Genomic DNA, 25,762 nt, shown 5'->3' with positions numbered 1-25,762 from the left:
TTAGGCCCATCAGGAGGAACAACTCCAGTCAAGCTAAAGGAGAACAAGTCAAATGCTCTAGTATATGCTTTGATTCAAGAAGAGACTGATAATTCAAATGATGTCATGACAGATACCATTCTAATCAACAAGATGTCTGATTATGTGCTATTTGATTGTTTTGATATGCATTCATTTATAGCCAAGAGATTTTCTAAGAAATAATGAGCTAAACCTGGTAACCTAGAGGAACTATATAAAGTAGCAACTCCCGTAAATCGAACATTAGAAAATCGTGATCTTTATCGAGACATCATCATTTTTATATGAAATCAGAGTTTCAAGGAAAACCTTATCCAACTACAAGTTATAATTCGATGTTATCAGGATGAATTGGTTATCCAAGAACATGGATGTTATAGAATGTCATGGAAAGAAGGTGCCGCTAAGTCTACAAGTTTAGAAGCGCTGATATTCCATGGCAAGACCAAGGAACACGAGACTCTAATTTCTACTTCTAAAACGTGGAAAGATATAGGACGATGTGAAGTTGTTACCTTGAGATGATAAGTGAGGTCAAGGAATGGGCTGATATCATAATATAAGACATTTCAGTTGTTAAATTTTTTTTTATATTTTTTTATGAAGATATGTCTGTTGCGACCTGGATTGAGAAATTGAATTCGAAATTAACTTGACACAAGGGGTAACACCTATTTTGAAGGCACCATATCGAATGGCACCAAGAAAATTTAAGTCCGACGGAACTGCGATATGCCTTGCGCGCATCCGTTTCGTTTCGCGAGATTTCGATTGTATCAAGTTTTTATCAAAGTAAAGGCCAAAGGGGTCGTAAAGGGAATGTGTATCTTGTAGTTACTAATAATCTCCACTTCTTTTCATACATATGCTTTAAATCTCTTTGTTTTTCAACCAATTATTTTAATGCGTCAAAAGTATTATCATTAGTAATGAGATCTTTCTTAGAGTCTTGCTTTGTTGGGTTTTCATGTATTTCTTTGTTCCTTACCACTTCTTTGTTTCTTACCACTCATGATTGGTATACCATTTTCTTTATGCATTTTGTTTTTGTCTCTTTATTTTGTGGTCAAAAAGTTTTTAAAAGTCTGCTGAATGTTAAATATTTAACATTTTATGATATGATGTGTTGTATTTCACATGCTGAGGCACCAAAGTCAATGTTGTGACATTTTCGTCTCCCATGATGGTTGGGGAGTAAGTTCCCAACGAGTAGAACTTAGATGAATACTCCACCACTGTCATGTTTGGCTCTTGAACCAAGCTTTCAAATTCTGACAGCTTCTGTACTCGAAGTGCTGTCAGGAAGTACTGCTTCAGAAATGGCTCTTGGAACCTTTGCCACATGATAGGTCCCGTCCCTAACATAGCTGGTGAGACTCCTTCCCACCATTTAGTTGTTTTATCCACAAGGAAAGGTGTAATCACATCTACCTTGATTCCTTGTGGAACCTCAAGTAGTTGAAGATGATTCTCTACCTCCTTCATCCAATTCTGTCCGACCTCAGGATCAGAGCTTCCATCAAAGTTCGGGACTCTTGCTCTTCGGAGGGACTCATAATGCTTCTTAGTCCCATTCTGAGCTGGAGGTGGTGGCGGTGACTGATTAGCATTATGGTTGACAAACCCTTGTAGCGTGGTTGCCACTATCGTGGCTATAGCCATCAGATCCGCCTGACTGAGGCCAACTGCTGCTGGTGGTGGTTGTGCAGCCTCATCGTTGCGGTTGTTGTTGCGGTTTTCATAACGAGGATTTTGGTTGTTTCTCACAGGTCTTCCGTCCATTTCCTACAAAAATGAAAGCTCTAAGATTTTTGACAGAATATGGACTAAACAAAGGAAGCTAAATGATTGAGTAATTGCGCAAGAATTAAATATGAAAAAAATGGATAGAAATAAATTTTATTAATTTCACACAAAAGTGCAATTACAACTAACCATCGAAAATTCTAACGGAAAGATAAATGGAACAAGTGTTATTACAAAAAAAAAAAAAAAAACTACTACTGATAGTCTGATCTATCACTTCTCCTAATACCAAATCCATATGATCCTCTTCGACTTCTTCTTCTTCGGGATCCTCCTCGGGTTCGACTTCATGGTTGGCTATTATTGTTTCTAGGTGTTCAATATGACCATGCAGAACTGCATTCTGGTCGCTAAGAACTTCAACAATGCTCTGCAACTCATGAATCTGAGCATCAATCTACTCAAAATACTGATAATGTTGGTGCACGAGTTGGTGATTTGATCCTTAAGTACTTGGATCTTCTCAACTAAGGTATCACGCAACCCGATTAATTCTGCAACAGTTTTTTGAGAGGTTTCGAACTCTTCTTGAGCTTTCCTATTTCTCTCTTCTGCCTCATGCAGATAGTGAGCATATCGTTGAACGTCACCTCTTAAGTGTTCTGCTCGACGCTGTAATTCATCTTTGTCCAGCTCTAAGCAGTTGTTATGTTCTTTTAGTTTCTCTAGCTTCCTCTCTAAGCTCTTAATGTAGCTACTCTGGTCAGTCATAAACTACATCCAAAACATGAAAGTCAAGGTTCAGAATGATTTCAAGAATACAGGTCGAGTTATAGACAATTACTGGAATGAACAGAATCAGTACAGCCTATAACATTTAATAGAAGAAAATAGCTCAACATTTTTCGGTCTTAGAATCACGTGAAAGTTTTACTAAAAATCTTTCATATCATGAACATGAAGTGTACCAAATGTAATGCAAAAATACTGAGCTGCTTGGAAATGAAAATTCCTCAAAGTTTCGAAAAATTGGAAAATTTTACGGAAATGATGATATCACTATCTAAATGAAGGATTTTGGGGTTCGTCGGTGGTATTAGAACGATTGAATGGTTCTAGGTTAGGTTCTCCTCATTGAGATCTTTCCAACGGTATCTTTTAAAAGCCAAAATTACTCATGGATCAAAAGTTATGGCCGTTTGAAGTTTGTGCGAAAAACACCTCAACTTCCATACAATTTGCAAGGTCTACTGCAAGCGCTTGCTGGAATTCACTTTCTACTGCAATTCTGATGCTATTGCAATCAGGTATGCTGATTCCCAACACTGTTAGAACCAGTCTGCTGCATTCATGGTCTACTGACCAAGTCTTCTGCATTCAAATCTACTGATTCCCATCTGCTGGTTCTGTTTTCAGACTACTGGTCTGATGCTACTGTTTTTCGGTCTACTGGTTTTGGTCTACTGAATTTTTTTCTTTTTTCTTTTTTTTTTCTACTCCTTTCAGACATGCTGCTGAAACACTCAGTAGTCTATTAAAATAGGTTATCAGAACTTATTTTCAGAAGTCTATCAGAACTTATTATTTCTAGTTCTTCCTCCCCAGATTATGAAACCTGGTTTGCTCTGATACCACTTCAATGTCACGCCCCGGGACGGGGTTGGTCGACACCGGCGTTGTCCTCAAATTTACATTCGAAAACAACAAGTCTCAGAAGTACAAAATTCTGAAACCAGTCTTTTATTCATAATACTGAATATTTCATTGTATGATACAAGCTCAAATAAATAATGTTTTACAGCGAAAATGTAAACCAGACATAACAATGTACCAGACATAACAATGTCTTAACAGATACATCGGAAAACATAAATTAGAATTAAGAAATCACAGTCTTCTTCACCAGCCCCAGAACTGGTTCTGCTCTTCTTCTTCTAATAATTCTTCCTCGTTTTTATCTGAGATGGGTTTAGTGGGTGAGTGATATTGTTGTCACTCAATAAGCGGGGGCGGGAATAATTCTCAGTTTTCAAAAAACATTTTCAACGGGAACAATAATACAAAATAATATACATAAAACTCTTACTTTCAGAACATGAATCAGTATTCAGGAATCACATGTATCAGAACAGAACTCAGAATACAAAATCTTAGCAAGCAAGAACTGAGCATGTTTGTGAATTTCATGGCTAAACTGATATCAGTCCCCTATATGTTCTCTCCTCTAAGGGGTGAGGCCAAAAACCAGAAATCAGAAATCAGGAATCAGGAATGTTTCAGAATATATATTCCTACCATTAGTTCACTAGGTTTATGTGCTTCAAACATCAGAGATCAAAAATACATTCAAAACAGAAATTTCAAGATATTTATACATAAGCCCAATTACTGTAATTTGCTATAAAGTTTCGGTTGAAGTCTGGAATCTGCTTGCTCTTGCTACTGGTTTCTACTGCTCGAAAATAGGCACTCTCTTAGCTCGAAAATTCAAGTGATAACTCAATATTTGTGTAACATCAATTCAGAGATTTGAGGGTGTTATTTACAGGCAAAATTCTGACTGTTAGCCTCCCAATTAATGGTCAAAATCTGTCATTATGTGCTATTAACAGCCTTTATCCCATGTTAAATGCTTCACTTACAAGTCATAAGTAGAATCAATTGCTGTCTGCTGGAATATCGCGCTACTGAACTCTTCTGCTGCTGGATTCTATCTGCTGGAAAAATACCAGTTTCTGAAATATAAGCTGCTGCTAGAATTGCTAACTTCTGCTGGACTTTTGCTTCTGCTGCTGGAATTGTTAGCTGCTGGAATTTGCTAGATGCTGCAAAATGCAAACTCATGCTGGAAGTTCAGGTTCTCACATGTATGACTCATTATGAAGCACTTTATGGAAGAAGATGTCGATCACCCCTGCACTGAGATCAAGTGGGAGAGAAAGTTATCACCGGACCTGAACTCGTTCATGCCGCTGTGGATAAAGTTGAGATCATTAAGAAAATACTCAAAGTATCTCAAGATATCAAGAAGAGTTGGGCAGACATAAAAAGGAGATTATTAACATTTGAAGTTGAGGAAAAAGTATACGTGAATATCTCTCCGATGAAAGGAGTGATTCAATTCGACAAAATCAGAAAATTGAATCCAAAATATGTGAGACTGTTTGAAATATTGAAAATAATGGATAACTAGCTTGCAAATTGGCTTTACTCCTCTTTTCGTACAGGCGTCGAACATTGGAAAGAGTATTGGATTGAGCATGAGTGTTAAATCTTGTAATGTTATAGGTATAAATATATATTATGTATATATCGTATATTATAATTATATGTTTTTGTTTCTACCTATTTCATGGTCGTTGGTTGCGGATTAAAATAAGTGATAAATATTTTTTAATTATATTTTTATAATAACATCCAAGTGAATTTTATTACAAAAATACAGAAAAATATATAGAACAACAAAAAATTCTTCATATGTTATTTATCGACTTAGAAAAAGTGTATGATAGAATGCTTAGAAAAATAATCTGGTGGGTACCTAGAAGGAAGTATTTGTCCCAGTGCTATATCGAGATCATTAAAGATATGTATGAAGGTCTTGTAACTAATGTTAGGTCTGTTGGAGGGATGTAATGTATATTGTGGCAGTAAGACTTCATCGAGGATCGACTTTAAGTCTTTTCCTCTTTTCTTTAGTTATGGATGAGCTGACGGAACAAATTTAGGATGAGGTACCATGGTGTATTTGTTTGTAGATAATATTGTTCAAATATACAAAACTAAAGAATATGTAAATTAAAAAATTAGATAGATAACGCGAAGCTCTTGAGAGAAAAGGTTCTAGAATTAGTCGCTCAAAAACGGAATATGTATTTTGTAACTTTGGTCCTGAATATAGACAAATGTGTAATCCAATTGAGATTGACAGTTAAGAAGTGAAGATTTTCGTTATTTATGATCTATTATCTAAAACACTTGAGGCATTAGAGATGATATAGACAATAAAGCAAAATGGATGAAATGGAGGATGACATCAGGAGTTTTATGTCATAAAAGGATGCATGTGAGATTGAAAAAAAAATGTTATGAGATTATTGTTTGACCAGCTATGCTTTATAGCTCGGAATATTGGGTCAATACAGAACTACATATGTAAGATAGCGGTAGCAGATATGCGTATATTAAGATGAACGTGTGACAAAACGTAGCAAAGATATAATTATGAATAGAATGATTATGAGCTATTTATGTATATCTCTCATAGATGATAAGATTATCGAGAGACGTGTAAACATGATTTGGTCATGTGAAAAGGAGACCAAACACGATACCAATCCGACATATTTTAGATTGGCAGGATAATACAACGAGTAGAAAGAAGAGTATGTCATTGAAAACTTGGATAAATGGGGTTAAGGAGGATATCTTAGATTTTGATTTAAGAGTTGACATATAAGAAAATCGCTTAGTTTGGAGAACTAATATCTATTTATCCGATCTCACAACTAGCGAAAATGTGCTATGATGATGATATTTTTACAATAATATAGAAAGCTATATTATTTGACGAATTTTATATCATTGTTTATTTGTAGGTAAATACTTATCCTATTATATTTAACTGGTTGATTTGTTTGAATTAATTTTTTTATAATCCTCTTGCTGAATTATTTTTTAAAATTTTTTTTAAAAAATTTACTAATAAACATTTAGATATTTGAAAAATATAACTCCGATTGTCTAGTGTGTTTGATTGATCTATTGCATCCAACCCGTTTAACTTTAGATATAGATTAGATATGTATTTAAATTTTATCGATTTGGGTGAGCATGTCTTTTCCAAAATTTTAATTGGTCCGATCTTAAATTCCATCGGACCCGACCCGTTTTCATCATTAGACATTACAGTAGAGGTTGATTTCATTCTACATGTAGGGGCACTACCCCATGATAGAATTAAAGGCTCAAATTTAGCCACACATACATGAGGTCCACTAATTTTTTAAAAAATCACATATGTGTGTGAATCTTGTCCATTCAAACCATGTGGGACAGTGCCTGTACATGTAGCATCGAAGCTACCCACAGTAGATGATGTCCGGATCACAACACACTCCCACATCAAACGGTGTGCTGGCATGCTCGAGAGTTGAGATGTACACTCCCACGGTAGATGTCTTTTCGGAATATTGGGATCACCGGAAGACCAAGTAAAGCAACTAAAATTAGCCGATTTTGGGTAATGTTTTATTTGGACAAAAAATGGCAATTATGATGGTAAGTGGGTCAATTAATGTCATGGCTCAGTCTACTTGTGATATTGTCCACTTTGACCCGAGGCCTTACGGCTTTAAAACACGTCAATCGTGCGGTGCCCACACACTGGCTCAAACCTCGCTCTGATACCAAATGTCACGGCCCAACCCACTTGTGATATCGTCCGCTTTGGCCCGAGATCTCACGGGTTTATAACGCGTCACAAAGGGTTGCTACACGCTCATTTAAATGTCCAGCACCTCTACCGTTGTTTATCGATGTGAGATTTCACCTAAGGGCCTGAAATCCGATTCTGATCGATTTCCTTGTTTTTTAAGCAAGATAATATATTTAATTACGTCAATTACAATTTTTTTTCAATTTTATAGACATTTCCCGATTTTGTACCCCTCAATGGGCATATATAACTTGCCATGCATGTTTATTGCGCTAAATTACTGCCAAAATTTGGAATGGGCTATAAGCTAGTGCTCAGTAGGACAGGCAAACCTACATGGTATTGAATTTGCTAGATAATTTTTTTTTTTAATCACAAGCTAGTAGGGTACAGATAAACCTGGCCACGAAAATCCTAACCCTTAACCATTCCGCTCGTGTACGGTTAAGGGCCGAGTTATGGAATCGGCATTCGAGGTCTGGTTCTGCCTAATTCAATTTAAATTTTTTTTACAAATTTTTTTAAAAAATTATAAATACATATATATACACGTTTCATATTGGAGTTTGTTGTTTTCATGGTAATTTACTGTTTAATTAATTTTTTTAATTATTTTCTCGTGTGAATTGTAAAAAGCATCTCAAGTGTCCAAATGTTGACTATTTCTGCCTCAGATGATGACATATTCAATGTGTTTATTGTTGGACTTATGAGATATTCCTTTATCACTGTTGGCTACATATTTAAGCCTTGTGATTTCATGAAATTCTTGTCTCTAATGTCATTAAATAGTTAAGAAAATAATATGGTGAAAATACAAGACTTTAAGATATATTGAGTATTTTATTAATGTTGACAATTTATTAATTACATTAAAATACTAATAAAAATTGTGATACAATTATCCCACATCTTAAAAATTAAAGATTTAAAATAAGTTTATAATGTGCTACAACAAGTCTTGCAGGTTTATTGCAGCAACAGATGCCCACAATTGTAGAATAGGCTTCAAATATATAATTAAATAATATTGGAAACAACAATAATAACAATAATGATAAAAGATAAATTAATAATATAATATTAATCATAAAATAATAAAAACTACAGTATTATTACTTGAAAATTTAACAAATTCAATAAAAGTTAAAATTTTATTAAATTTTTGTTATTAATATAAATTAACAAAAAAATTATTATTTGGGTGGAGATGTTTATATTTTATGTTTGTATCTAAATAATATAAAGAAAAAAAAGTAAAATGTGGTCAACAGGAATTTGAAACTAAAATTTAGACTTTGTCACGTATCAATTCACAAAAAAATAATACATTGAGACTGAATCCTAATTGAAACGTGGGATATAGATGTATTTAACATAATGTTTGTTTTTTTCCCCAAAAAATTGTATTTTGTTTCCTAATTATATTTTCTAATTATAAATATTTTGGTATTGCCATCATTACAAATTAAGTAGATCCCCGTAATGGCTGTCCACCAATTTGCGATGGAGACCCCGTTTAGTTAATGGCTATCCTTGGTGGGGAGTATTTCTCCGAGTGTAGTAGGATGGCCATTACCGTGCAAGAAGAGTATCAACCGTACGTACTGGGGAAAAAATGAGATATTGTTATAATCAAGACTTGACACTCGTGACACAGTAGTGGTTGGAATTTTGATGCTTAATGAATGAAAATTAAGCAAATAAATCAATGTATTTGATTGGGAAAATTCGAAACGTAAAACGAAGCTTAATGAACGAATATTAAGTTCGGTGGTTCTGAATTAAACTCGAAACAAGTTCATCAAATGTTGAAAGAACTTCAATCGAGTAGTCGGAACTTGTAAGGGACGAAAACCGAAAAAAAAAAGAGTCGCGTGAACAGTAGCTGACGCGCACCTGCGCGCAGGTGCGCCCGCATGCCAATGGCAGGCGCGCACATGCGCGCGGGCCTGCGCGCATGTGCGCGCTGGCCGAGAGCGCTTGGCAGCGCGCGCGCGCGCGCGTGCAGGCGCGAGCGGGTGCCTGCAGGTCTTTGTGTCCCTTCGAATTTTCTGATGTTTTTTTCATTTCTTGGCATTGTTTGATGATTGTGGTCAGTTACAATGACCAAGGGACATCCCTATGAACGAAAGATCATGTCTTTTCACATGAAAAACATTAAATGCTTGATATTTTGAAAATCAAACATACATAACTTATCATAAGCATATTGTTCTTCTTCCTTCTTCCACAAGAGAGAGTTCCTTCATTTCTTTGTTATAGAACTTGAATATTTGAGTGCTCATTATTCAAAGGTTGTAGTTGTATCTTGGGAGAAGATTGCCACAACCTCTAGAACATTGTGAGGGGCAAATTCTTCTTAAGGAGAAAGTGTTCAACACTTGCCTCTACAAGCCATATTCTTTGTTTTTTTCTTGCTTTCCTCTCATATTTGAATACCACAAACAACAATCTTAAGAAGAATTTTGGATCTTTGATCATTTGCAAGAAGAATTTCAATGACATCATCATCTACAACTCAACATGCAACAGTTGCACGAGGAGAGAAACCAGAAAAGTTTTCTGGTGCGGATTTCAAAAGATGGCAACAAAAGATGCTCTTCTCTCTCACAACCTTGAGTTTAGCAAGGTTCTTGAAGGAGGATCCTCCCACCGTTGCTGAAAACGAGACAGTCACCAACATGAGGGCCGTTTTGTATGCATGGAACCAAATTGACTTCTTGTGCAAGAACTACATCCTAAATGGACTTGACAATGCATTGTACAATGTTTATTGTCAAGTCACGACCGCCAAAGAACTTTGGGATATGCTTGATAAGAAATACAGGGCGGAGGATGCAGGCTTGAAGAAGTTCATCGTTGGGAGATTTTTGGAATTCAAGATGGTGGACTCAAAATCTGTGATGAGTCAAGTGCAAGAACTACAACTTATCTTGCACGAGATTCATGCGGAAGGAATGAGTCTAAGCGAATCTTTCCAAGTTGCTGTGTTGATCGAGAAACTCCCTCCGTTGTGGAAGGATTTCAAGAGCTATTTGAAGCATAAAAGGAAGGAGATGAGATTGGAGGATCTCATTGTGAGATTGAGGATAGAAGAGGATAACAAGAGCACCGAGGCCAAGGCAAGTGAAATGGCAGCATGGGTGAACATTGTTGAATCGAGTTTCCAAGGGAAAAAGAGGAAGTTTGAGAAGCAACCACAACAAGGCCAACAACCACCAAATAAGAAGAAATTCAAAGGCATTTGTTATAACTACAGAAAACCAAATCACATGGCCAAGGATTGTAGGAAGCCAAAGAAGGGAAATCCTCAAGCCAATGTAATTCAAGAAAGGTCGGTACCATTTGATTTTTCTCAACTTGATTTGTCTGTCAGTTATTTTGGAAGCAAACTTGGTTGAAAATCTCCAATGAGTGGTGGGTTGATAATGGAGCAACTCGACACATATGCTCCAACAAAGGGATGTTCTCCACATACACTCCATCGACCGGGAGAAAACTATACATGGGGAACTCCGCTACATCTTAGGTGGTGGGCACCGGAAATGTGGTACTGAAGATGACATCGGGTTTGGAAGTAACCCTTGTTGATGCACTCTATGTACCAGACATAAGAAAGAACCTCGTGTCTGGGTCTCTGTTGGTCAAACACGGGTTTAGGACTAGTATTTGAGTCTAACAAGGTTGTATTGACAAAGAATGGTCATTTTATTGGAAAAGAATATCTCGATGAGAACCTTTTCAAGTTGAATGTAATGGTTATACGCCAAAATGTTGTTGAAAGTAATAAAGACAAAAGTTCTATTTACTTGCTTGAGTGTTCTCATTTATGACATGTTCGTTTAGGACACGTAAATTTTAATACCTTGCAACGTTTAATGAAACTTGAATTATTGCCTAAACACAACGTCGATCCAACACAAAAATGCGAGATATGTGTTGAAGCAAAAATGACCAAAGCGCCTTACCACTCGATTGAAAGATGTACAACTCCTCTAGAACTAATACACAGCGATTTTGGTGATTTAAAGTTTATACAAACTAGAGGAGGGAAAAGATACTACGTGACATTAATTGATGATAATACAAGTTACTGTTACGTATATCTTTTGAGGTCGAAAGATGAAGCTCTTGAAGCATTCAAATGTTATAAGACCGAAGTTGAGAATCAACTAGGCAAACAAATAAAGAGGGTTCGAAGCGATAGAGGGGGCGAATACGGAGCACCGTTTGATGAATTCTGCACATCTGTGGGTATAATTCATGAAACGACTGCTCCATATTCACCACAATCGAATGACATTGCCGAAAGAAAGAATCGAACTCTGAAAGATATGATGAATGCTATGTTAATAAGTTCAGGACTACCCCAAAACTTGTGGGGGGAAGCAATACTATCGGCTAATCACATCCTGAACAAGATACCCCACAAGAAAAATGACAAGTCTCCTTACGAATTGTGAAAAGGTCATAAGCCTTCCTACAAGTACCTCAAAGTGTGGGGGTGTCTAGCTAAGGTTGAAATACCAAAGCCTAAACAAGAGCGAATTGGACCAAAGACGGTCGACTGCATATTCATCGGATATGCACATAATAGTAGTGCCTATAGGTTTATAGTGCACAAATCTGAAAAAGTAGAAATGAATACGGGCATGACAATTGAGTCAAGAAATACAGTATTTTTTGAAAATATATTTCCTTGTAAAGAAAGGAAAGAAAATGGTTCTAGCAAGCGAAAAATTGAGACGGAGTATGTAGGTTAAGTACCTACACATGAGCCAAATCTAAATGAAAATGCTATACCATTGGAAGGCTCTTCAAAGGAGCAAGAGGCAAGAAGAAGCAAAAGGGCTAGAATCTCAAAGTCTTTTGGTCCAGACTTCCATACTTTTATGTTGGAGAATGAACCAAAGAACATACAAGATGCTCTGGCTAGCCCTGAAGCTCCTTATTGGAAAGAAGCCATCAACTCTGAAATAGACTCTATTTTGCAAAACCATACTTGGGAACTAGTGGATCTTCCACCAGGTACCAAGCCATTGGGATGCAAATGAATATTGAAAAAGAAAATGATAGTTGATGGAAGTATTGAAAAATACAAAGCCAGGCTTGTCGCCTGTAAGGCCCGAGATTTTGATAACCGTAATCTGAAATGATTTGGTGATAATTTATGTGATTATAGACGGAAAGGATTAGACCGGAAAAGACGGAAGAAAACACGAAAGATGTGCGAGGACAGAACACCTCGCGCATATGCGCGACAAGGAGCCGCGCATATGCGCGACAGTGGCAGAAGACCTCGCGCATATGCGCAAGAAGTGTGCGCGCATATGCGCGAGTTGTGCAGAATCTAAATGTGATGTCCAGAGAACCTCGCGCATATGCGCGACGATGGGGCGCGCATATGCGCGAGCTGCCGAGAAGCTAAGGACCGAGACCAGTAGGTCTCGTGCATATGCGCCGGTTGAGGTCGCGCATATGCGCGAGACGTGTTGGACAAAGGGGAAACCACTTGTCCTTCTTCATGCATGATATATAACAAATTCTTCATTCCTTCAGCATATTGGCAACAAAGACAACCGAGAAGCTCTGGAGAAAATTGAAGTCCTTTACGAATTAGAATTCCATTTGCGAACAATCCGTCCGTCTGATTTTTAATCCGACTTCAGTACAGTGATCCTCTCGTTACAGGCTTCGACAGGACGTAAGTTTTACTACGTTTTGTTGTGATTTGAAATTAGGATACTGCCAGAAATCAGATATGATTCATATATGTTGTTTTTGCGATATCAGACATTGTATAATTGAAACCAGATCGAAGAACAGATACCGTATGACATTGTTATGATTTTCAGAATTGATATGATCGAGATTGTACAGAATTGAGATTATGATCTGTTATTGTTGAGATTATGAGTTGTACTGATACCGATTATGAGTTGTGGTATTATATCTGTGATGTTGAGATTGACGGGGTTATCAAGACTGTATTGTTATGCCGTCGAAACATCAATAGATTGATTTTGATCAGATTCAGTATTGACTGAGATTGTATCATGATATCGTTGATATGTGATCATATTATGTTTGATTTGAGTATTGATCAGAACAGGTCTTGAATTGAGTTATACATTGATACAGTGTATTCGATATTGTTATTGTCAGATTGATTTGACAGGCAGTGAGTTCGAGACTTCGATAGAGTCAGATCGACAGAACGAAACGAAAGGTATAAATTGATGTTGATGCGGGATTGCACAACTCGAGTTAGATTCGACTTGAGTTTCCCAAAATCACATACTTTACCTTATTGCATTGATATTTGCAATTGAATGAGATTGATATATTGATTTATGTATTGAGTCATAGGCGGATGCGCCTAGTCGTAGACGATTGATCTCGTGACAGAGGTGCCCGATAGTGATGGAATCGTCACTGGGCCATTGCACATTGTCACAGAGGTTTGGCAGATATGCCAGGGCGGATGTGCCCAGTCTGTGGCTGATTCGCCAAGACGCCGGACGTTTGGTCGTATCGATATGTTGGGGAGTAGAGCAGCTCCTATCGCTGAGATTCGATACGGAAAGGGCCAAAGTCCGTAAATAAGAACGTACCACCACCCCGAACGGGAGTGTAGGTGGGTGTATGTTCTTATTCAGATCGGGATCCCTAGATTAGGATGAGTCGAGTCAGAGTCTAAGAGTCACAGAGTGTGATTCAGAGTTTGTATTGATTCATGTTTCTGATTTTGATACATGTTATGAATATCTGTTTCATGCTGTTATATCTGTTTATATGAAATGCATGTATACATGATTTATACTGGGAATGTAATTCTCACCGGAGTTATCCGGCTGTTGTCTTGTTTGTATGTGTGCATGACAATAGGTGGGACATGATCAGGATCAGGAAGAGGATGAGAGAATATAGTTAGCGTGGAGATCCGGGCTCAGAAGCAGAATAGGATTCAGCACTGGATGTATAGTCGTTGAACCTAATTGAGATAGAGACATGTAGTACCTGAATTGTACTTTGATTTTGACATGTATATCAGATATATTACTGTTACGTTTCCGCATTTATAATTTAAAAAGAAAAAAAAAATTAGTCCCACTTTTCTTAATTTTTATATTTGACATTAATAATGATTAAGACATGAATTAGCGTCCGGGTCCCCACATGGCCAAAGGCTATAGACAAAGAGAAGGTCATGATTTCTTCGACACGTATTCACCAGTTTCAAGAATAACATCCATTCGTGTGCTTATTGCTATTGCAGCTTTGCATAACCTTGAGATACATCAAATGTATGTCAAAACGGCATTCTTAAATGGTGAACTTGAAGAAGAAATATATATGGAGCAACCTGAAGGCTTCATTGTTAAAGGACAACAAACAAAAATATGTCGTTTAATTAAGTCACTATACGGACATAAACAAGAGCCCAAGCAATGGCAGGAAAAATTTGACAAGGTAGTATTGTCAAATGGATTTGAAGATTAATGAGTGTGACAAATGTGTTTACATTAAAGGCACTCGAGAATCTTATGTGATAGTATGTCTATATGTGGATGACATGCTAATAATGGGAATACCCAAGAGTTGATTAAGGGTACAACGAAAATGTTGACAAAACATTTTGATATGAAAGATATGGGTATTGCTGATGTAATTCTAGGGATTAAAATCTTTAGAACTTCAGAAGCAATAGTCCTATCTCAATCTCATTATGTAGAAACAATATTAAAGAAGTTTAACGCTTATGACTCTACCCCAGTAAAAACGCCTTTAGACGTGAATGTCCATTTGGCGAAGAATCGTGGAGAACCAGTTTCGCAACTGGAATAATCCAAAATTATTGGAAGCCTTATGTACATCACTAACAAGTTAAGTTGGTTTACAAGTAATCCTAGTGATGTACACTGGAAGGCATTGACAAGGGTGCTTAGATATTTAAAGCACACCTCAGAATATGGACTAAATTACACAAGTTATCCTGCAGTACTCGAAGGATACTGTGATGCAAATTGGATTTCTGATAACAATGACTCCAAATCCACCAGCGGCTATGTATTTAGCATTGGTGGAGGAGCAGTCTCTTGGATGTCATCGAAACAAACTTGCATTGCTAGATCTACTATGGAATCGGAGTTCATAGCGCTAGATAAAGCTGCAGAAGAAGCTGAATGGCTTCGCAACTTTTTAGAGGACATTCCATGTTGGACAAGTCCAGTGCCAGCAATCTTGATACATTGCAACAGTTAGTCGGCAATTGCAAGGGCACAAAACAGTATGTACAATGGCAAGTCTCGGTACATTCGTCGAAGACATAATACTGTGCGATAATTGATCTCTAATGGAGTTATATCTGTTGATTATATCAAATCAAAGGATAACTTAGCGGATCCGCTTACAAAAGCATTAAATAGAGATCAAATGTACTGTCTGTCAAGAGAAATGGGTTTAAAACCTACCAAATAAAGTTTTCATAGTGGCAACCCAACCTTGTAGATTGGAGATCTCAAGATCTTGGTTCAATGGGACAACTAAGTTATGAGAACTTGATGAATCACTCCTCATTCCTAAGACGATGAGTGAAGTTGCCTACAAAGGTAGTGAGGTTAAGTATTGTACTTTTAATGATTCTGTAGCTTGCAAAAGCGGGGTAAGTAGGATACCCTTTTACAAGGAGATCACCAATGTACGTGTGAGGACGGACCGCCTCGATGAAACACGTATGAAGCCAAGATGTGTTCCATGGCCAAAACGGACACAACCGATAAAACAAAATGGAAATGGAAGGAAGGTTATCATGTGGGTACAGTTGTCTGATTTTACATGAACCGCCAAGAAGTTCAAGACATCAAGTTCACTTCTTGGCCTAGTAAATCCGATTGTATTCCACTAGGGCAGGTTCAAAGCCAAAAGCTACATTTCCTGAATGTGATAATTTTTTGTATATACTCTCTCTTATGCATCACGAGCATTCATGCATTAATTTCGTTCATGTGGGGGATTGTTGGAATTTTGATGCTTAATGAATGAAAATTAAGCAAATTAATCAATGTGTTTGATTGGGAAAATTCGAAACATAGAACGAAGCTTATTGAACGAATATTAAGTTCGGTGGTTCAGAATTAAACTCGAAACAAGTTCATCAAATGTTGAAAGAACTTCAATCGAGTAGTCAGAACATGTAAGGGACTAAAACTGAAAAAAAAAAGTCGCGTGAACAGTAGCCGGCGCGCACATGCGCGCGGGTCTACGCACAGGTGCGCGCGCCTGCCAGTGGCTGGCGCGCACAAGCATGCGGAGCGGCGCACATGTGCGCGCGTGCAGGCGCGAGCGGGTGCCTACAGGTCTTCGTGTCCCTTCGAATTTTCTGATGTTTTTTTTTCATTTCCTTGGCATTGTTTGATGATTGTGGTCAATTACAATGGCCAAGAGACATTCCTATGAATGAAAGATCATGTCTTTTCACATGAAAAACATTAAATGCTTGATATTTTGAAAATCAAACATACATAACATATCATAAGCATATTGTTCTTCTTCCTTCTTCAACTAGAGAGAGTTCTTTTATTTATTTGTTATAGAACTTGAATATTTGAGTGCTCATTATTCAAGAGTTGTAGTTGTATCTTGGGAGAAGATTGCCACAACCTCTAGCACATTGTGAGGGACAAATTCTTCTTAAGGAGAAAGTATTCAACACTTGTCCTCTACAAGCCATATTTTTTGTTTTCTTCTTGCTTTCCTCTCATATTTAAATACCACAAACAACAGTACTGTCGTTAAGCTGAATTGATTACTCTGTTTCGCGATATATGTGGCAACGTTCATGTATGTTTTTGGGGTAGTTGATTAAATACTGTGGCAGCGTCCTTCTCTCCACGGCCGCTGCAACAAACAACCACCTTGCTGCCATCGGGCAAAGTGGGGCAAAGCCTTTCGAGGTATGCCAACGCGTGAGCAGCTTCCAGGGCCGGAAATATTCCTTCTAACCGGCACAACAATCCATAAGCTGCAATAGTTATAATTATTGTTCAATATATTAATATAATCCGTGTATCGTGTTGGAATTGGCAAATAGTCTAAATTTTTTAAAAAAATTACCATCCAGGGCTTCTGCATCTGTTACGGTGTAAAACTCGGCGCGCCCGATGTCTTTGAGAAAGCTTAGCTCGGGGCTAACACCCGGGTACTCTAGCCTGCAAGTTTTTTTTTAATACAATATGAGTACTCATGGCCAGTTTTCAGATTTTTTTTTCTCACTTGTTAGTTTTCTTTTGCCGCATATATGTATACATCTGAGTATGTGTTGGTTATAAATAGATGGATCATGGAAGTGTATCCGAGAACGTACCCGGCACCAATTGAGTGTGGGCCAATGATTTGGCCCTCATCATCTTGCAAGAGGTAACTCATGGCCCCGTGGTAGACTCCCACCTCTCCTTTAGCCAGTGTGGCGGAGTGCTTCCCACTCTCTATTCCATAACCGCCAGCTTCGACTCCGATCAATCTCACTTCGTCGTCTCTAACAAATTCATGAAACAGCCCCAATGCATTTGATCCACCACCCACGCAGGCTACTAAAACATCCGGTTTCCCACTCCATTTCTCCATCGCCTGTTTTCTTGTTTCTCTTCCGATCACCGACTGGAATTCTCTTACCATACTCGGGCATGGGTGTGGCCCCACCGCTGTCCCTGATAAATAGTAGCTGCACTCCAAATCTTCGACCCAGTTTCTTATTGCTTCAGATGTTGCATCCTTCAATGTTCCTTGAACAGATTTCACCTAGAACATTTATAGATTGTAGTTTCAAATGTTTTGACTTTTGATAGGATTCGTGAAATCGTACTTAATTTTCGATAGTACGAGGAGTACCTGAGCACCAAGATGCTTCATTAGCAACACGTTGGCTGATTGCCTCTCCATATCCACATCCCCCATGAATATCGTACACTCGAGGCCATATTTAGCACATGCAGCGGCTGTTGCAACGCCATGCTGGCCGGCACCTGTGGCGGCTATCACACTTTTCCGGGCCATGCGTTTTGCAAGCATAGCTTGAGCGACTGCGTTGTTGATTTTGTGTGCTCCGCCGTGGTTGAGATCTTCCCTCTTTAAGTAAATATCTGGGCCTCCTCCTCTGCAATTCTTGTAATAATCTGTTAACCTCTGAGCAAAGTACAGTGGAGTTTCACGTCCCACGTAATCTCTTAGCACCGTGGCAAGCTCTTCCTAACAAACAAGCAGCAAATTTGAGAAAGTTCGGAACTTCGGATGATAATAACTACTGAATTTAAATTTGGGTTTAGAAAACGGTTATTTGATATATGAGCATGCAGAAGAGATCAAGTACTTGAAACTGGGGATCACGCAGTATCAGATAAAATTCAGCAGCCAGCTTGTTCAAAGAACTTATGAGTGTCTCCGGCACGAAGATTCCTCCATACCTCCCGAATTTTCCCGTAATAAACGAAGTCTCTTCCGTTCGATCAATTAGATGGAGAACCTCCGATGTTCTCGATGCTGTCAAAAGCTCCCGGCGATTATGTTCCGTTGAAGTCCCTCTATCTTGGTTAAGTTTTAAAGAGCAGAGAGTCGGAGCTCTGTTAGTTTTAAGCATATGGGATGGAAAGCTTGAGTTACTCGGTGAGAACTCAGGCTTATGAAACGAAAGGTTATTTGCATATTGGAAAGAGAATTCATTGAGGCAATTGGTGGAAGCCATTTTTAAATTTACTTTTGGTCCCGAGTGCTTATTAGAGCTCCAGTTTGATGATCGTCATTTATAGCTGGCAAGCAAGTCGGGGCGGAGCCACAACCAAATAAGTTCGAGTGGCACAATTTTTTTTAAAAAAATTTATACGTAAATTTTGTATAATTTTGAAATAATATGATATTAGTCCGGATGTATCAATTTAAATATTAAAAGATTCTAGAGTTTAAATAATTCTCAAAGTAGAAAATTTGTTGACTACAAATTGGTTCAACTTATTCATTTTTTGCCGCCTTATATATGAGATGAACTAGACCCGTTGCAATTTTGAAGGACCTTATACATACCCCGTCACATGCCTAAACTCCAGGTGGTTCAATTTTTTTTTAAAAAAATTATATGTAAATTTTGTATAATTTTGGAATAATATGATATTAGTCAGGATAGATCAATTGAAAATATTAAAATATTCTAAAGTTTAAAATTATAACCCGAACATAGCCATATTTCTGACTCCGCCACTTATCCCGACTCTCCATCCTCATTCAAACTATTGTATCTCCGAGAATTTTAATTAGTAGAAATAATAATATCATACATATGCATTAACTAGAAATAGAATGTTGTTCTAGTTATATATATATATACACACACACATGTATCTATATACATAAACTTGGGAAATAAAATAATGATTATCATGCAGAGGTGCTACAAATCAATTTCACAGCTCTAATATTTCTCTTCACCGGAGACGTAGAGAATCTCGAGTCCCATCCTTGATATTCTATGCTACTCCAGGAGAGGAGCTCTCATCCCCAATGCTTGACACGTGATACATCGTATTTTTTTAATTATTTTCTATCTTTGTTTTTTTAGCCACACACTATCTACTTATACTCAATTTTTATGAGTAAATTATCAAAAAAAAAAATATTAAATTTAATCTTTAATTTTTAAGATCTAAAACTTTGATTTGAATTCTTCAATTTTCATAAAATGATCAAAAATATCATTGATGTTATCACTGGGCCAGAAATAGTATCATAACTGAAGTAAAATTATTTCAAACATACAATATTATTATTATCGAGTGATTAAATGTTTGATGATCATATTTTCTCAAAAAATTATGGATACGAATATATATTCGAGATTAAATATTTACATGATTTATTTCAATACTTTGGAATATTTACAAAAAGAGTTAACCCAATAGTAGACACCAGGTGCAAAGAGGAACGCATGATTTATTTCAACACTTTGGAATATTTACAAAAAGAGTTAACCAATGTTAATCAATACTAAGCCAACTTATGATTCAAAATAATAGGTTCCTAGAAATATTTTCAAATTCATCTAAACTCTCCGAAGATCTTAGAGAGATCTAAAAGATGGTGCATAATTATGACAATAAGATATATTATGTCCACATAATATCGAGGAAACCCTTTAAAAACAAGAAGAAATTCATGGAACATTAAATGATATTCAAATAATAATCTAACTCTATAACACCAACGAAGCTCTAATAAAAAGATCTCACAAAGAAGATTACAAACATCTTTTGGTATTGAAGCCTTATTGCACTAAAGAGGGAAGGCCAAGGTAATGCCAAAACCATTAACCGACGAAGAAAAATTGATCAATCTGATTAAAACTCTCTCAGAAAAGAAAATAAGTTGATGAAAACTATAGAAAAGATTGGTCTAGAAGATCTTTAATATCTTGTAGAGTCTTTTGCGAATCTCAAGGTCGTACATCTAAAGATGAATACAACAGGGGACGAACCTTTCTCAATAACTTGGTCCTATGAACCACCAAGTGAAAGTGTGGAATCTCATAATAAAAATATGAGAAGACCCCAAACAGAATTTCAAGTAGGTGGAGAAGCACATCTAGTGTGAACAAGGTCAAAGAGAAATCAAATTCTCTTGCACCAAACACCCTATGGGAAGTCTGTTTTAGAACCAATTAGATCTTTATGAGATTATGCTTAACCTTGACGTACTGCATTTCAAAAACAGAGAAGATATCATAGATGACTGGACATCCACTGGAGAATCAAAGCATACACACTTGATCTCAACAAATAAGGATTCATTAAAATTTTAGAAAGAATTCTAATGGGATCAATTAAAATTGCTTGGTCCATGAATTCAAGCAGAAACTAAAGAGTAAGTCCTTGCTGAACAATCTCTTAGTGAGATAGCTGGGAGAATGACTACTCTATTTAAAACATAATTTCTAGGGGTAGACTATTTTAATAGTCAAGACACAGATAAGAAAATAAATATACTCAAGCTTTGTATAATCATTAATTACATGACAGCTGTTTGTTAGATGAATACATTATATTATTTACTAAATATGGATGGAATTCGGAAGTCGAAGAAAATATAGCAATGCAAATTTTTTTAGTCAAAATGCCAAGTCTCTCGAGAGAAATTCTAATTAGAGAATATGTCTCAAGTAATCCAATTACTTTGGCACGGAGGGCATATTTTATCAAAGAAAAATTGGCAGGTCATATGACAACATTACAAAAGAATTTCAAACGATTAAGGGATATTAATTAACGTACTCCTTTATGTTATAAAAAAAATTATCTTCCAACAGTCATTGGAAGTAAGCCACAAGGGCATAAAAGAAAGGGCTTTAGATCTCATCCTTAATGCAGAAGGAAAAGAAATATAATTCGTTATTGAAAACCAAGAACAATATGATTTAGACAAAATTTCAGATATTACAAATTTGGGCGAAGAAGTGGACCATCAAGAAGTAGGATTTCATCCAAGCATCGAACTCATTTCGAAGCACAGGGTGTACACCAACAAAGAAAACTTTCAAAATAGCTCAAACCCGAGCTAGTGAAAATTTTAAAGATTGTAACTGCTAGACATGTGGAGCAAGAGGTCATATTTCGACTAACTGTCCAAAAAATGACATAAAAGGATAAAACGCTTTGAAACAACTCCAGATATTGAAGAAGTGATTTATTACCAAGATCTAATTCAAGTATACTGGTTTGAAAATATTCCTTCAGAAGATAGTATATATGAAGAAGAAGAAATCTTGAATCAAGAAGAATCTGATGAAACAGAATTAAAATCTGACTGAAGACGGGGTATTTCCACACGGAACACATGAAGATTGGTCTGGTTTTTCAGCCAGACAACAATATATCATAAAATGATCCAAAAGATCATGAGAGAAAATCATATCCTACAGAGATATCAAGAATTCTCTGTAGGAAATGTAGAAAATTTGTTAGTAATTCTTAGCCTAAGAAACATAAAGTACCATCTAATCTATAAAGTTTCTATAAGAGAAATGACAATTCCAGTGGAACTTACGGGAAGCTGGATAGAGATGCAATTAATTCCTTCTGAAGAAATTACGGAAGAATTGAAAAAACTCAAGATGGAAGTAGCACGAACTATGTCTTGGATTCATATCGTAGCAATCTAGATTATGATAAAACCTACTTTTAAAGAAGGAATAAATTCACATAGTGGCATTGGTATATGCGATAAACAAATGGGTAATGTTCAAGATTCAATACTGGGAACAACATCAACAAATCTATGCGCATGAAAAATTGTAGTAGTAATTTACCCAAGAATTTTCTATAACTGGCAAATCGAGATTTTAGCCGAGCTTTAATATTACATCAAAATTTATAAGAAAATAGGCTGATGAAAGATGACAATAGACCATATTTTATTACTTATCAAATTTCATATGCTCAATCTAATGCACAACACTCATAATTTTTTATAAGAAATGTGTTTATTCAAATACCATAAATATTTGGAAAAGTTGCTCAGACAATTTATACAGAAGAATCGAGTTTCCTTTAGTACACGAAACATTATTCAAATACATGACAAACCGATTCTACAAAGGAATCAAAGTCTTATACCGGAATTAAGAAGACTATCTTTTCAATGAGATAGAATAATAAGTCATAGATGGGAAAAACACATGTCCAGGATGTCCAACAGGTACTAAAAAGATTTTCAACAATAGAAAAGGTTAGATATCCAGAAGGGTGGAGAGAAGTCAAAATAATATTTGAAATTACAAGATAAAGAAATCAATTTCTTTTTAATATTATTTACTATTTAGAGCAACCTATAATGAGAATTTACCAAAGAATTATCAATATTGGTGAATTGGAAGTTCATATAAAAAAATGTGAAAAATCCAATGACCACGAGCTGATTCTCGATATACATCCCAATAAGGATATTATATGAAAAATATAAAACATAATATTTTATGCTTATATTGATTTCGGAGCAGGAATCTGTATAACAAAAAGAGGAGTGTTTCCAAAATAATTGGAAGAAGAATTACCTTAGATTTCTGGATGAGTTTTCTCTAAGAGAATATTAATTTTACTTAAAGGAATTAAGATGACAGAAATATTAATCAGGGGTGCTGGACAAATACCTTGGTACAAGGTGAAAACACCACCGATTAAATTTCATGATACAAGAACAGACATTCTGCTAGAAAATAATTTCTTGCAAATGTTTAAATCTTATACACGAGAAAATGAAATTAGAAGTACTGAAATAATTCTTGTAAATAATTAATTTCGAACATGTGTTCGGATCCATGTTATTTGAGAAAATTCTTCTACTCAAACATTTAATTACACAATAATAATAATTTTATATGTTTGAAACGAGCAGTGGAAATTGCTTATGGTACATGGGAGAGATGTGTGTAACTACTTCTAAAATATATGTGTGCGATGTCCAAATATAATCAGGGAATTATGCGAGCAGTTGAGGATCTACCCTATTTTCAACCTCCTCGTAGTGTTCTTCGTTTTTGTTTGAGATATGTCTGTTCAAATTTTAATTCTAAATTCAAATATTTGCATGTGAAATATTTATGTTGGGAGGTAGGCTCAGAACATCAAATTTGTAAGTTTTATGCAACAATAGAAGCAATCAAGAACAAAAACATCTTGGCACACAGATATTTGGCTGGAAATGCGAAAGAGAAATGGAGTATGTCCCATGACAGTGGTTGGTATCATGGGGTAATGTCAACCAATATGTTGGAGTGTTTAAATAGTATGTTAAAAGGAGCTCTTAGACTTCCTATATCTGTGATAGTACACTTGACACTTCTGATGTGCATACAGTATTTCATTGATCGTGTGACAAGAGGTAGTCTTATGATTCGAGAAAATCAGCTATGGTCAGATTATGCTTGGCGGAAGTATGAGGAATGGGTGAGAAAATCTAGTGAACATTGTGTTGCAAAATATGATGTACGGGAGCAAACTGCTTCGGTTGCGACTGGAAGAAGACCAAGTCATTTCCAACATATTCAGGTGATGAAAATATCAACTAATGATTGTTCATGTGGTAAATGGACGAATTTTGGCATCTGAAACGTCCACTACTTTTATACTTTAAAATCTTACTAATTTTTTTTTCTTATTTAAACTTGAAACTTGCAATTCAAGATACTCAACAATTCCAAAATCCAAAATTTAATTTAACATTTAAAATCTCAAGTGCATAAATATCCCTAAATCGTCAATTAACAAAAACTTTACGTCAACCATTAACACGACCAAACTAACTTCCAAAATAAAGCATAAATCTCTAAATACTTTTAACAAAATCTTTACTTCAAAACTTTACTATCAAGCTAATGCGGAAAATAAATGTCACTCGATAGTGTACTGCCGGCCTCGATCCACTTAAGCGTCAGCGCCTCTCTCAATGTCATGTATTAAAAATCATACTTTTACATAAAATAAGCTTGTAAGCATAAATAAATCATAAAAGTTTTCATCATCATATATCGTTTTAAGTGAAGTTTGATTTCTGAAAGTGACTAGCTGTATCATGTGGTCGACTCATCAGTCTTAGCTCACCATTGCGCATGCGGACGGGCACTAAACACCGACATAAAATGGAAATACGATCGTAGGGCTCCCTCTGGGGCCTTCTCTCTTACGATATTCCCAATAATCATATATCATATCCTTTTTGTCACAGTCAATTCAAATCCTTCAAAATATTTTTTCTTTTCTTTTTAATCATTAAACATCATATCCTTTCCACATTTGTAAAATACTATTTTTAACAGTGAAAATTACAAGCCTTATCATAAATCATGAGATCCCATAATTTCATCATAAACGTTTTAAAATATCATTTAGAATATGTTATGATTCTTCAGGATACTGCCAACCCTTTTTGTACTACCCATGTGTAAAATAACTATTTTGCCATTAGACCCAAAAATCCTCAATTTTGACTTTGTCTCACTTTTATTGACTCGAAACTATCACAAATAATTATTTAAGCTTAAATTTGACTTCTAATATTTTTATTTAACGTAAACTCGGGCTTTTTATTTAATTCCTTAATTACTAAACCGTGAAGCGTTTAAATCCCGAATTAATTCAAAACTTAATATTTTCTTCTCAAACTTTAAATACAAACTTTTCATTCCTAAAATACCCCCATGAGCCACGAACCACGACCCGTGAACCACGGTTCGAGTCCTTACTCCCCCCTTAGCCCAAAATCGAGCCCTAAACCCTAAGACAAGCCCTCACCTCACGCGACTCGAGCCACCCTCGGGCCACCTTGGACCAAACCATTCCCAGACCCTAACCAAACTAGCCTAGACCAGCACCGAGCCAGCCCATGCCCCTGTCAAACCCGCGAGCCCTATCTTCCCTTCTCCAAGTCGCGGCCCCTATCTACTCGAGCCACCATGAACCTTGGCTGCACCAGGCCCTGTCCCGACCACTAACCATCTTCCCTAGACCCTACTGGACCAGC

At 36.4% G+C, this 25,762-nt stretch overlaps 2 protein-coding genes across 3 annotated transcripts; one reads left to right on the top strand and one right to left on the bottom strand.

The window, feature by feature from the left end:
* Positions 1–8,696: 8,696 nt before the first annotated feature.
* LOC142537961 (tryptophan synthase beta chain 1-like) lies at positions 8,697–18,981 on the bottom strand. 2 transcript variants are annotated; one of them, XM_075643413.1, is made up of 6 exons: positions 18,576–18,981; positions 18,098–18,454; positions 17,574–18,007; positions 17,324–17,418; positions 17,020–17,231; positions 8,697–8,811 (listed from the first exon to the last, which is right to left on the bottom strand). In XM_075643413.1, exons 1-5 carry the CDS (start codon positions 18,945–18,947, stop codon positions 17,047–17,049), a joined length of 1,443 nt encoding a protein of 480 aa, XP_075499528.1. In that variant the 5' UTR covers positions 18,948–18,981; the 3' UTR covers positions 8,697–8,811; positions 17,020–17,046. The 2 variants fall into 2 exon arrangements, with proteins under 2 accessions (XP_075499528.1, XP_075499527.1); XM_075643412.1 differs by lacking the exon at positions 8,697–8,811 and having other exon boundaries at positions 17,000–17,231.
* On the top strand, positions 9,706–10,608 carry LOC142537777 (uncharacterized). Its single transcript, XM_075643271.1, has one exon. The coding sequence runs from the start codon at positions 9,706–9,708 to the stop codon at positions 10,606–10,608; it is 903 nt and encodes a 300-aa protein (XP_075499386.1).
* Positions 18,982–25,762: the final 6,781 nt, after the last annotated feature.

The sequence above is a fragment of the Primulina tabacum genome, chromosome 2 (genome assembly GCF_025594145.1).
Source record: "Primulina tabacum isolate GXHZ01 chromosome 2, ASM2559414v2, whole genome shotgun sequence".
NCBI classification, from domain to species: Eukaryota; Viridiplantae; Streptophyta; class Magnoliopsida; order Lamiales; family Gesneriaceae; genus Primulina; species Primulina tabacum.
This window is presented reverse-complemented; position numbering and strand designations above follow the sequence as displayed.

What these genes read in the sequence shown, in the direction of transcription:
- LOC142537777 (XM_075643271.1), top strand. Translation starts at nt 9,706, where the DNA reads ATGACATCATCATCTACAACTCAACATGCAACAGTTGCACGAGGAGAG.
- LOC142537961 (XM_075643413.1), bottom strand. Translation starts at nt 18,947, where the DNA reads ATGGCTTCCACCAATTGCCTCAATGAATTCTCTTTCCAATATGCAAAT. An exon ending in TGCGTGATCCCCAGTTTCAA is followed by an intron (nt 18,455 to 18,575) that starts GTACTTGATCTC and finishes CTTGTTTGTTAG; the next exon opens with GAAGAGCTTGCCACGGTGCT. An exon ending in AGATGCAGAAGCCCTGGATG is followed by an intron (nt 17,232 to 17,323) that starts GTAATTTTTTTA and finishes TAACTATTGCAG; the next exon opens with CTTATGGATTGTTGTGCCGG.